The sequence below is a fragment of the Petaurus breviceps genome, unplaced genomic scaffold (assembly GCF_028583685.1).
Source record: "Petaurus breviceps papuanus isolate PSGF00001 unplaced genomic scaffold, PetGlider_PUasm1.0 176, whole genome shotgun sequence".
Lineage (NCBI taxonomy): Eukaryota > Metazoa > Chordata > Mammalia > Diprotodontia > Petauridae > Petaurus > Petaurus breviceps.
The window spans coordinates 15,869,138-15,881,495 of record NW_027185771.1 but is presented as its reverse complement, the minus strand read 5'-3'; the positions used below and the strand labels follow the sequence as shown (position 1 = coordinate 15,881,495).

At 41.4% G+C, this 12,358-nt stretch overlaps 1 protein-coding gene across 3 annotated transcripts in view; it reads right to left on the bottom strand.

Moving 5' to 3' along the window:
- The window catches only part of RANBP10 (RAN binding protein 10), a 150,494-nt gene that overhangs the window by 123,625 nt on the left and 14,511 nt on the right, over positions 1 to 12,358 (bottom strand). For all 3 annotated transcript variants that reach the window (XM_069085720.1, XM_069085721.1, XM_069085722.1), the window contains exon 3: positions 4,422 to 4,474. In XM_069085720.1, coding sequence (XP_068941821.1) covers positions 4,422 to 4,474 — 53 coding nt within the window. The remainder of the gene's footprint in view (positions 1 to 4,421; positions 4,475 to 12,358) is intronic.

Genomic DNA, 12,358 nt, shown 5'->3' with positions numbered 1-12,358 from the left:
CAGGCTCAGACACTTAGCACCCACCCAGAAACACCTGGCCATGTAACCTTGAGCAAGTTACTTAACCCCAATTGCTTAGGGGCGGCCAGGTGGCTCAGCGAGTAAGAGCACCGGCTCCAGTGTCAGGATGACCTGGATCAAATCCGGGTTCAGATACTCAGCACCACACCCAGAAATAACTGGCCGTGTAACCTTGAGCAAGTTACTTAACCCCGATTGCTTTAAAAAAAAAGAGAGAGAGAGAGAGAGAGAGAAAAGAAGCCTTTCCAAAAGCTGGATCCAGCCTCCTTCTCCAGCCTTACTCCATATAACTAGCCCTTCACACTGCTGCCAAACTTGCCCCTGCGGCCAGTCCTCAGCTCCACCTGCCTGTTACTTCCTACCCACATGTTTGCACCCACCTTCCCCCATGCCTGGAACATCAAAAGCCTTCAAACATAGGAGCTGCTAATGCTGCAATAGTAGCAGTGGGATCCAGACTCCTCCTCCTTCAGGCTCCACAGAGATGCTACTTCCTCCATGGAGCCCTCCCCTATCCCCTTAGCTCAAAGGGCTCTCTCCTTCCTTTGAGAGCACTCTACCCTTTACTCTCCAGTGTATTATACATTTCTGTAGATATGTTTTATTCTCCCCCTTTCCACATTTGTTTGTAAGCTCATTATGGGCAAGGACTCAGCCGGTTTTTTTTTCAAATTTGCATTTCTGTCACCTGAGAAAGCACTTAAGATTCATTTATTTTTGCTATTCAACTCAACACACGTCAAATGCCTGGAACTACAAAGATGAAAAACTACATATTCCTGCCCTGGAGGGGCTTACAAGGAAACAGCACCAACAAATTTTCCGGATGTCTTTTGTTTTCATGTCATAGGCCTTTTCAAATACACTCTTGCCCCTCACTGAGCTCCTCATTACACAAACAAGAGAAAAAAGGGGAGGAAAAACAACCAGTCAAGTGACTGTCTGAGAGCAGCCCTGAAGTCATGCAACTCCTCCAGAAGAGAGGTAGACATGTTGCATATCTGTTTTCCTGATTGTTATAAAGATCAAGACTGGCTACCACAATTAAGGCACAAACAATCAAATAGGAAATTGGAATCATCTAAGAGGCAGCAAAAGGAACAAGCGAAAAGTCTGTACTATGTAGGAAACAACCAATTAAAGCCAACCTAGGTTTAGGAGCACACTATTAAAGGGAGCACTACATAATAGCTAAAGAAGCCCCGAGTAGGATGATCCCACAGGATGGGCTGCCAGGAGTTTCTCTTACTTGTTAAGAGTTCATTTCTCTTAGTATTTAAGCTGCCACTCCATTATCATGGTAGAGAGGTTTCTTTTTCTGCAAACCTCAAGCAATCCCTTTTCCCCAGTGCTTAATCAGTACAGAAGTCCAGGAAAGCCTAAGTGGGTCATGAAAAAGAGGAATCAAACATTTCCAGGAAATTCACTGAGTGGAGAGTTCACTAAGGAGAAGAAGGAACAAGAGGCCTACAGAACCACCATTTGAAAGGATCCACAAGACAAAAAAGGGCACCCCCAGGCAGGGCTGTAAGTCTTTAAAACAAAACCTATAAATCTTGTTTTAATTCAACAAGCATTAATTATGTGCCCAACACTGTGCTAAGCCTTAAGAACACATTTAGAAAAGAAAGGCAGCTCTCAAACCCTGCTCTCAAAGGTTAGCTTCACGATCTGAGGAGATAACATGTAAATAACAGTACAAATAAAAGATATGTCAGATAAATTCAGGGTAGTCTCAGAGAGATGGCACCAAAGTTAGGGAGGATTAGGCCAGGCTCTTGTAGAAGGCAGTCCGTTAGCTAAGACTTGAGGAAGCCAGGGAGGTCAGGAAGCGGAGATGAGGAGGGAGACAGCCCCAGGCATGGGGGACAGCCAATGACAGCACCCAGAGAAGGAGATAAAATGTCCTTTAGAATACATTATTGAAGATTTTTAAAATGTTCACGCTCAAAGGTCCTACTGTGACAAAGGCAAAAAATCTGGTCTAGATGCCTTCAGACATCCCATTTGGTTCTAAATCTATGATCGTGTGATTCTGAGTTAGGTACTACTAGCTGGACCCCATCACCTAACACCTACCATTGCTCGTGATCCCCATAACCACAGCTCACATCTTTATTGCACTTTAATGTTTACAAAGCTCTTGCTTCACACAGACTCTATGAGTCAGAGGTAGGACAGGGGATTACAGAAATAAAGTGACTTGCCCAGCCAGAGTCAAAGCAGGACTCCACTGCAGGTCTCCTGACGCAAGTGTGTCAGCCTTCTTTCCACGTGACACCAGGCTGCTCTTGGGGCAGGTGCTCACATTTTAGTAAGTTCTAATTAGCCTCACTTTAACTGTAATAAACTGCCTGGGATGAATGTCATTATGTGGGCAAGGATGTAAAACAGAGAAGTCTCTGCTTCTATGGAGAAAGCCCTATGCTCGTCTTCCCACAACCCATGCAACGTAAGGAAAAGAGAATGACAGAGACAGAGGCAAGAGACAAGAACAGACCAAAAGGCTGAAAAAGTCATGACAGCATAAAGGTAGAGATGGAAGGAACCTGAGATCAACCCCCTTCCCTTAAGGAAGGCAAGAGCTGGGCATGAGAGCACATGAATGAGCAGAAAAGCAAATCCCAAAGCATCAAGATGAAACCACTACCACCAGCCTATTTCCAGCAGTTTGCTCCAAAGAGGTCTACAACCACTGGACTGCAAAACATCGGTCTTGGAGAGAGAAAAGGCTATGTAGTCAGAAGTTGACTCTATTTGCTACAGACCAATACCATCACTATTTAGGCGATTTTTGCCAAGCAGTTTAAGAGCAGTTTGGGGGATTCTCTTTTGGGGGGGGATCTTTTTACATCATGCATTCCAGTTACTATAACAACTTGGAATTTTTATTCTTTGAAATTTGGGGGTGTTTCATTTTAAAATGATTCTCTTTCTTTTCACGCCTCAGTCGTCACACATTATTTTGCTTAACTCCAAGCCCTGCCTAATTCCAACCATCAGAAGATGGACAGATAACTCAAGAAATAATTGTAGTCTAGCACTCCCTGAGTCAGAAGTCTTCAACTTTTCACTTTTCATCTTTTCACGTGGAAAAGCTACAGAGCTGCATTAAAATAAAAGATGTCAGTTGGCCATCTGCTACACTACATACATTTGGATCCTGACTGCTCAGTTGCCAGACTAGTCTTGTAGCTAATTATTTTCCTCTAGCTTTAAACATATATAATATGTATTTTTTCTCTAGCTATTTATGACAGCTTCAGTTAAAGTCATTCTCTGATGCCTCATCACAATACAGAGGAGACCACAGGTCCTTTACAGCTCTGCCAACGGACCATCAAGCTCTGCCTGGGCCTTCAAAATTAGACCCAGCTCCTGACTATGTATGTGTTATCCCAGGCACAGCCTCGCTCACTACATGGGAAGAAGCTCAGCACCAGACATGTGGCCACCAAAGGATGAATTATTCTGGTGCAGAAGCAATCACAGGTGTGGAATAGCTGTATTCTTTATCCATATCAAGGTAATCACACATCTTTCAAAGTGCTGTTATTGCTGTTCACTCATTTCTGACTCTGTGACCTCATTTGGGATTTTCATGGCAAAGATACCATTTTCCTCTCCAATTCATTTTACAGATGAAGAAACTGAGGCAAATAGGGTGAAGTGACTTGCCCAGGGTCACACAGCTAGTAAGTATGTGAGGTCAGATTTGAATTCAGGGAGATGAGTCTTCCTGACTCCAGGCCTGACACTCTATCCCTTGTTCCACCTAGCTGCCTCTTTCTTTCGAAGTACTTTAGTATTTATAACAAACAACCTAAGTTTTCCCAAAAGGCTGAAAGGACAAAGACCAAAACGGCATGATTTGGTGTTGTTGACAATAGTTACCTTAGTGCCCTGTAGCCTGTTTTTTAATGCCACCTCATTTACTAAAATCTTCAACAACCCAGTTCCACGTATTAAAGTAACTTGAAGACTTTGATCTTAAACACCGCAGAACACACTTGCTGAAAGCCTATGTCCCAAGCCCCAGTTTATTTAATAAAAGCCAATGGGAAATTTTGGTCACTGAGGCGTATCACATTGGAAAAAGGCCCAGGTCACTTGGCTGAAACCATCAACAGGTCAAATTCCACTAATGCAAAGCAAACGCAAATTCATTTTTGGAATTAAATCCCACAAAGATCAAAAATTCCAGATCATTGGCTGGTCCCCAAAATAACATCACAAACTGTAATGAGTACATCTCCAATTTGCCATTCTCCCTCCAACCATATTCTAGATTGCAGACTCAAAGATAGACAGGAATCCTATCATGGCTTTACACTAAGAGGATTCCCTTCCCATAATAGATCTAGAGAGCAGAACAAACGTTCTTTTGACTAGTGACTCACCAGGCAGTCTGTTCATGTTGACACCTTGGGCTGAGAGTCCTATTCCCATGTACCTTAAAAAAAAAATAACGTTGGTTAGCATACAATTATCCTTCCCCTTCCTGAAAGTTTCTTAGGGGAAAAGAGGAAGAAGAATAGAAAGAGCAACAAACTAGAGAAAATGGTTAAAGAATCAAGGCTTTGGGGGGAGTCTGAATTCTAATGTTCAAGTGGAAAGTATCTTAAAGCAGTGAAAGGAGAGAAGCAGTCTATCAAATTGGAAACGTCAAGCTCTATTTTCAAGGCTAACCAGCTTCAGGTAATCGACCACTAATCTTAGTTTTTAAATGCCAGCAAAGATAGCTCCCAGGAGCTGACAAAAATGAAAGCCCAATAAGAAGTGGCATTGTATTTACTGGCACAGCACAGACGACTGAGTCCCACAGGAAAGTGGCTCTGCAGAAGTGACCCAGATTTGACACAGGAAAATAAGGACATAACCTGACTGGGTATCACATGATCATGCTTTTTCCACAACCCTCATAGCCCCCATATGGGTATTACAGGCTGTCTGGCATACCTACTGCTCTGGGCATGATGGCCTGAGGTTTAGCTTAACCTTCCAGCACCATCTAAGGCCCTGCCAAAAGCTATAAGAGCAAGGTGATCCTCCCTCATGAGCCCACTCACCATAGACAGCATTCAGCTTGATGGGGAGACACTGCTGACATTTTTTAAAAGGCTTAATGAGGATAATACGACTATGTCCCTTCCCTTTCAGATATGATGGTCTTTGAGAGTAGAACCCACCTCAGCACATAGCCATATGGCTTGTGGCTTCACAGAATTTAAAGCTTACTAAGCAACAGTTCCAAAAACCTACAAAACACCAGTAAGTTCCACCATTACACCAAGGTTCTGTCTTTCTTTTGAGAAAAGTCCCAGAAGAAAACTACATTTGTCAATGTGTTACCTTCCTGCTGAATCACCCCACTTAAGTACCTCTCTACTGAGTCACAGTGGCACAAAGGCAACCACAGACTTCCAAAAGAACACAAGCTGTGGCTGGGAGGGTTCTGAATATGGACAGACTGTGTATGTCTATCCTCTGAGGATCAACCCAGTCAAGTTCAGTTTGCCCCAAGGATAATGAATGTTTTGGACATAGTCTTCTCCAAGTGAGATTTAACAAGCATTTTACAAACTTGATCTCGTTCAAACCTCAAAATAACCCTGGGAGGTAGGCAATATAACTACCTTTATATAAACTACATTTTACAGATGAAAGAATGAAGTTCAAAGAGGTTCTTCAAAAATTAAAAAATATTCATGAAGCATCTACTATGTGCTAAACATTAGGTATGAAAAGTTGACAAAATCTGGCCCTCAATAAACATCTAAACATAAGCTAAAAGATGGCAAAGGTTAAATTATTTGCAAAAGTCAAAAAGCTGGTAAGTGGCAGGGCCAGGCCCCTGAACTCTAGCCTGCTTTCTCTCCACATGAACCCCAACAATGCTGTCTGTGGAGCTCACTGAGTGAGAGAAGATTCTTGCCAGAAAAGTTTCCTGATCATCTCTGTATTCCCAGCATCTAGCCCAGTGCCTTAAAATGTGAGTGTTGACTGGCTGATTCAGGTATGGAATGGACTAGATGTTCGACTATCCCTTTTAAACTTGACATTCTGTGATTCTGGCAAAAGCTGAACATTGAACTATACCTCCAGCTAAGTTTACAGTTAAAACTTCCTCATCCAGCATTCCTGGAGCATTTCTCTCTCACATACATGTATATATGCATATACATATGTGTATGTGTGTATAGGTACACACTCACACATACATATATACATGTGTGTATGTATAAGTGTGTATACACAGACCTATATATACCCATACATACACATCATTAGTCCTTTAGGCAAATAAACAAGGAAATAATGGATTAACCAAGTCATCCAACCACTCAAAACCGGTCAAAACTAATAAAGCTAAAGAGGCCTCCAAATAGTCACAGTATATCAACACTATTGTCAAAAATAAAAATGAGCCATTGAGCACTTTCCTAGATGCTGAAACTGTATTACAAAGGCCACAGATTTAGTAAGCCCTTCAGATTCTCACTCAGAGGCTATTTAATCTTGCCTTACAAATAACTCTTACCAGTACAGTTACTTGGTTTCATAGAGATTGGAAGCAAGTTAGAGGTGTGAGGAAAGAACACTGATAGACACAGATTCACTGCCCACAATATGATGACTGAAAGACTGAGAAGAAGGAAGAATGTAAAAACCACCTAAGTCTGAGGCCATTTCGGGGGGAGAGTGGGTGGCATGGGAAGCCTTGCATTATAACACATAATGATAAATACTGTTCACGATGATGCTAAGCTAATATAATAATAATTATATTGCTTAAGACAGCAGAAACCAAAGAAAGACATAAACAAAAACTGTAATAATGTAAATAAAAACTATGCTAAGAGGCAGCTAGTCTCAGATTAAATACTATAACCAATTTTATTTTAGAAGGACAAGTGATAAAACACACCTTTCTCCTCTCTGTAAAGAAGCCAAGGATTATGTGTAGAATGTTGCATAAGCTCTGATTCAAGTGTACTGGTTGGTTTTGTTTAGCTCTTTTTCTTTGTTAACTAAGGAGGGAGCTATGGAAAATTACTAAAACATAAAACAAAAGGTATCAAAAACTTTTATAATAATATAAAAAATATTATTTTTATTATTATAAAATAAATATATAATTATAAAAATATATAATATATATTATAATATATAATATATAAAAATTATAAAATTATTATAAAATAAATATATAAAATAAAAAACTTTTTTTAAAAAGGAGGCAGAGATGTATGCAATACATTTTAGATTTTCACTCGAAATGGTTAAAATTTTTAAAAGATGTGGCACTCAAAGGAATAACTTTAGTTATTTGTAAAATTTGCTTCTGTAGAAACACTCTACTGCTCAACAATGCCAGATAAATGAAATATCAATACAATTCCCTCTCACAAATCAATTCAAAAGAAGTCTGCATGGGGCACTAAATTAGCATGCTGTTTTGGAGAACAGTTAACTACAGGTGGGACAAATGATAACACTGAACAAGGGGAATGTGGCTCCTCAGCTGAAAGGAAGATTGTGCTGTGAGTGAATTGTTTAGCAATCAGAGGATGGATGCCTTCTACAGAACCAGGATCTGGTGGTGAAGGAAGTCTCCCTAAGCTGTCCCAGATGCTCCAAGACCCATTGTCTCAATCTGGGCCAGGACACTACCCAGGTACCAAAAAGTACTATGACCTATTCAGCATAAGCAAGCAAAGAAAAAAACAAATCAAGGTCTGAAAAGTAATTCTGACATGTCACTGAATTTAACAAGTGCAGAAAGTTAAAGAAAGATAAACAGAATTTGGAGCAGTATTCCCTACTGTAGAAAGATAAGTAGACTTATTTTCTATAGCAGTCCTTAGAATGTAGAATTGATTTCTTAAAGTCTACAGAATATGCAGATGCTGCAATACCTAATCAGGCTATACCTCGCTCAAGTAAGAGATGCAAACATTGTCAACCAATTGCCCTGTTAACAAGGGGAAGTTGCTAGTGCTGGCAGATTTCCTATTAGGTTATGTATGAACCTTTCCCCCCCAAGAAAAATGGTAACACAAATATGTTTCTCCAGCTTTTATACTTCAGAGGCTGTCCAAAGGTAGACTCTCTCTCTCTCTCTCTCTGTCTGTCTCTCTCTCTTCTCTCTCTCTGTCTTTCTGTCACAAACACACACCTGTTCCTTGGGAGAAAGGACTATAGAGCTATTTCTTTGTGTGACCAGAATGGTCATGACAGACAATTTGGTCATCTGCTCATTCATTCATGAGACCTTCAAGCAGTAACTCTCTTTAACCACCCAACAACTCCCCAAGTTAAATCATGTTTCCTGGGTACAAACTTACTAATTTACCAAATAAGAGAAGTCTTCAAGGTGTCATAAGAAAAAAGTTTAGATAAAGTGCTTGTCAAACCATTGATGAAGGCTCCATTGAAAAAGCAATTACCATGCATGATTCTTCAACATTCTCAACAAACATTCACTGAACACCTACTTCATACAAAGCACTGTGCTGGGCAACGGATTCCCTCAGTAACCTGGAAATAGCCTTTGGAGAAGACATAAGAATTGCAGAGATCACAGAAATCACAAGATTTAGATCCACAAGGGACCTTAGTTCAGCTGCCTCCTTTTGTCGTCCAAAGCCCTTCATAACCATTATTACTCCCCTAACACATCTGCTTCAATCCAGGACACTGGCCTCTGGGACCTTTCTCATACAAGGCTGTTTCTCCACGTCAGTTCCAGGCATCTTCTTGGCTCTAGACATGGCTGTCCTCTAAGCCTCTTCCACTCTGACCCCTGACCTCCCTAGGTTCCTTTCAGTCCCAACTAAAATCTAGCCTTTCCCACCTCCTATTGTAGTGCCTTCCCTCAATTACTTTCAGTTTCCCTGTGTATAGCTTGCTTTGTACATAGCTGTTTGTGATTGTGAACTCCTTGAGGGCAGAAACTGTCTTTTGCTGCTTTTTTGTATCTCCAGCAGAGTGCCTGACACATAACAAGCCCTTAATAAATGTTGACTGATGATTAATTTTAAAAATGAAGAAACCAAGGTCGATAGAAGTAATTTGTTGCTGGGGTCATCAATAATTCTGCCTCCCCTAATTTAAAATTTTTTAATTTAGATTTTTATTCACATCTTTTGCTTTTCCATCTCCTCATCTCCCACTTTATCCCTCCACTCCTCCACCCCACCCCAAGAGAACCATTCCTTAGAACAAAAAATTTCAAAACAAAAAACAGGTGTAGCAACAACGACCACCATCAACAATTAGTTGATCCAAAGCATTTGAAAGAGATGATAAAGGAAGGTTACAGAGCTTTGGATTCAAATCTAGCCACACATAGCCACATACTGGCTATAAAATACTGGGCAAGCCACTTTATTTCTCAACACCCTAGACCAGGAGTGGGGAACCCACAGCCACTTCAAGGCCACATGTGGCCCTCTAGGTCCTCAAGTGAGGCCCTTAGACTGAATCCAAACTTCACAGAAAAATTCCCTACCCCTGGACTAGGCAAATCTCTCTCTATATACTGGTATAGCTAAGTAGAGGGAGTTCCTCACCAGGAGTTTCCTAAACCTACAAAAATCACACATCCATTCTCCAACTTCATCAAAGTTTCAGAATCAAAAGGCCGGGATCCTACTATTTTATGATTAAAGATACTAGCAAAAGTACATTAAAAATTAATTTTCTGTAACTTAAGCAGAAGTAATAGACAGCTAACTACAGGAGGTAGAGGAGAGGGCAGTGAGTATGGAAGAGATCCTCAGAGAAGTTCTCTTTATATTCATCCTGTCACCCAGAGAAGAGGTCAGTTGAACCAAGGCAAGGCCAGGCAAAGGGTAGGGATTCTGTTCACTGCCACATCACCCACTCAGAGCCCTGGAAATAAGATTTCCACTTTCAACCCATTTCTTCCTTCCCACTCAGTATTCTTAATAAAAAAGGAAACAATATAGGTCCTCTTTTTCACTTCAGAGAGCCCTCTAAGATTCTGGTTTGTTGAGTATCGGCCAAAGTTTGGTGACTCAAAGTCACACTTATGCTAAAGTCACTGTCCTCCAAACATCTGCCAAGAGGTGCCTTCACCTGAAGGAAATATGGATTCTACTGTAAGAATTTCCAAAAGAAGACAGACCTTTACAAACTTTCTACTTCCCCAAGGAAATGCTGGACACATACATATTCAAACTCTGTCCTTGCTAAAAACAGAGAAATAAGCTCCATGATTATTCTACCCGATAGCCCTCTCTGCTGGACAAATGTCTTCCTTGGGTCGTCTAGAGGCAGGTATGCCGGCCGAAAGGGCAACTCTTAGTCACTTGAGGGTTACACCTCACACCATTTCACTGATAGGAATGTTTGTTTAAGAAAGGGAAATAACCTGAGGATTCCTTACTTGGAAATGGCATTCACCCTGAGGCCTTCCCAATCAAAGAACCCCAAATGAGGCAATGCCCAACGTCCAATGATGGACTATCAAGCTCAACCTACTTATTTTCTTCAGATGAGGAAACTAAGGCCCAAAGGGGACCAAGGACCTGCCTAAGATAACACAAGCCTCAAACAGCAGGGCTAGGGCTCCAGCCCAGGTCTTTGACTCCTTGTCTAGTACACGTATCCTCCCAAAGGTCCCCATTTTTAGAGCAAGCTGTGGGCTCTTAGCTGTTTTCTCCTAAATCCCCATGTAGTTACTTCTCCACTTAGAGGCTTCATTTAAGTCAAAGGAGGGTAGGGGTCATTGTGTTTCTAGGTTTATAAAGGGAGAAGAAACCTTTCTTGAAAGTTTGGTTTCTCTTTGCAATATTAGCACATGGCCAAGCATATACACTTAACGGTTAGTGAATTCAACTGAACTGCATCATCAGGGCTCTGTAGTAGGCTGACAACACAAGTCCACCTAGTCCACCCCAGATCTGGCCAGGAACCTCTTCTAGGTCATCCCTGACAAGCAATCGTTCAGCCTCCATTTGAATACCTCCAACCATGGGGTACTCACCACCTCCTGAGTCACCTTCCTCTCTTGGACATGTCAGCATAGTGAAACCATTTTTTGATATACTCCCTTCAGTAAATTATAAAGTAGAAAAGGGTATGATTCTTGCTCCTAAAGTATGAGGCTTCATTAGAGTTTTCAAATCTTTGGATCTTGGGATCAAATATATCCTAAATTAAAAGAGAGCAGGAACTATTTTTTCCTTTTGGACTTGGTATGTTCGGATGCTGGCATAATTCTCTGCAAATGACACTAGAAAATTGCTGGATTCATTTGTTCCTCAAAAAAATCATTAACATTCTATGTATGCATGGTACTTACTGTATATGCTGGCTTGGCCTGTTGTGCAACCCTTTCTTGAAGTTTTCTAAAATTTACTCACAATTAAAAGGTAGCACTTTTGCATGCTGGAAAGCCAGGCTATTGACAAGGGCTATTAATGTAACCACTGGTATTTGGAGGATATGGCTTCTATCCATCTTGGACCCAAACACAAACGTTAAAGTCACTTCTATTTTCATGCTGCTAAGTCACCTGGACTCTTGTTTTAAACTGCTCTCTGTGTAACTGAAACCTGGGGATTAGGAAGGCTCATTGGTGCAGGTATCAACTTCCTAGTGCTGATCCGCCTGCACCTCAAACCCTCTGCATTGTCAGGTCATGAACAGGGACCTACCGTGTTTCCCCGATAATAAGACACTGTCTTATTAATTTTTTGGACAGAAAAACACCAGAGGGCTTATTTTCAGGGGAGGGCTTATTTTAATGAACATTGACAGCAATTTTAATAAACAGGTAAATGTGAACAAAAAAATGTACCTTTATTCAATAAGCAAATCACTGGGGAAGAACAGGATGATGCGCTCACTGCTGCAGCTCTGATTGGATGAAGCTCGGAGCGTGGCGTGCGTTTCACGGGGGAAGAAGGGGGGCAGTGCATACAGAGGGTACCATAATGTAGCGTGTAGCGCAGGGGATCACCTTCACTACAGTAGCAATCTCAATAGGCCTTATTTTCAGGGGAGGGCTTATTTTAGAGGAATCTTACACAGTAAGGGGAGGGCTTATTTTCGGGATAGGTCTTATTATCGGGGAAACACCGTAACTGCACTGAGACTCTGAGTGCTACAGTAGGGCCTGAGGCTATCACAGAATCCCTGGGTCTGAAGCTGGGCAGAACCTGAGAGAACTAATCCAACCTCCTTATTTTACAGAGGAGAAGGCTGAGGCCTAGGGAGGTTGTGACTTCCCCAATGTCACATGGCTAGTAAGAAGCAGGCCTAACATGTGAAGGCTGTTCCTCTTGGCATCAGATTTTGTGTTCTG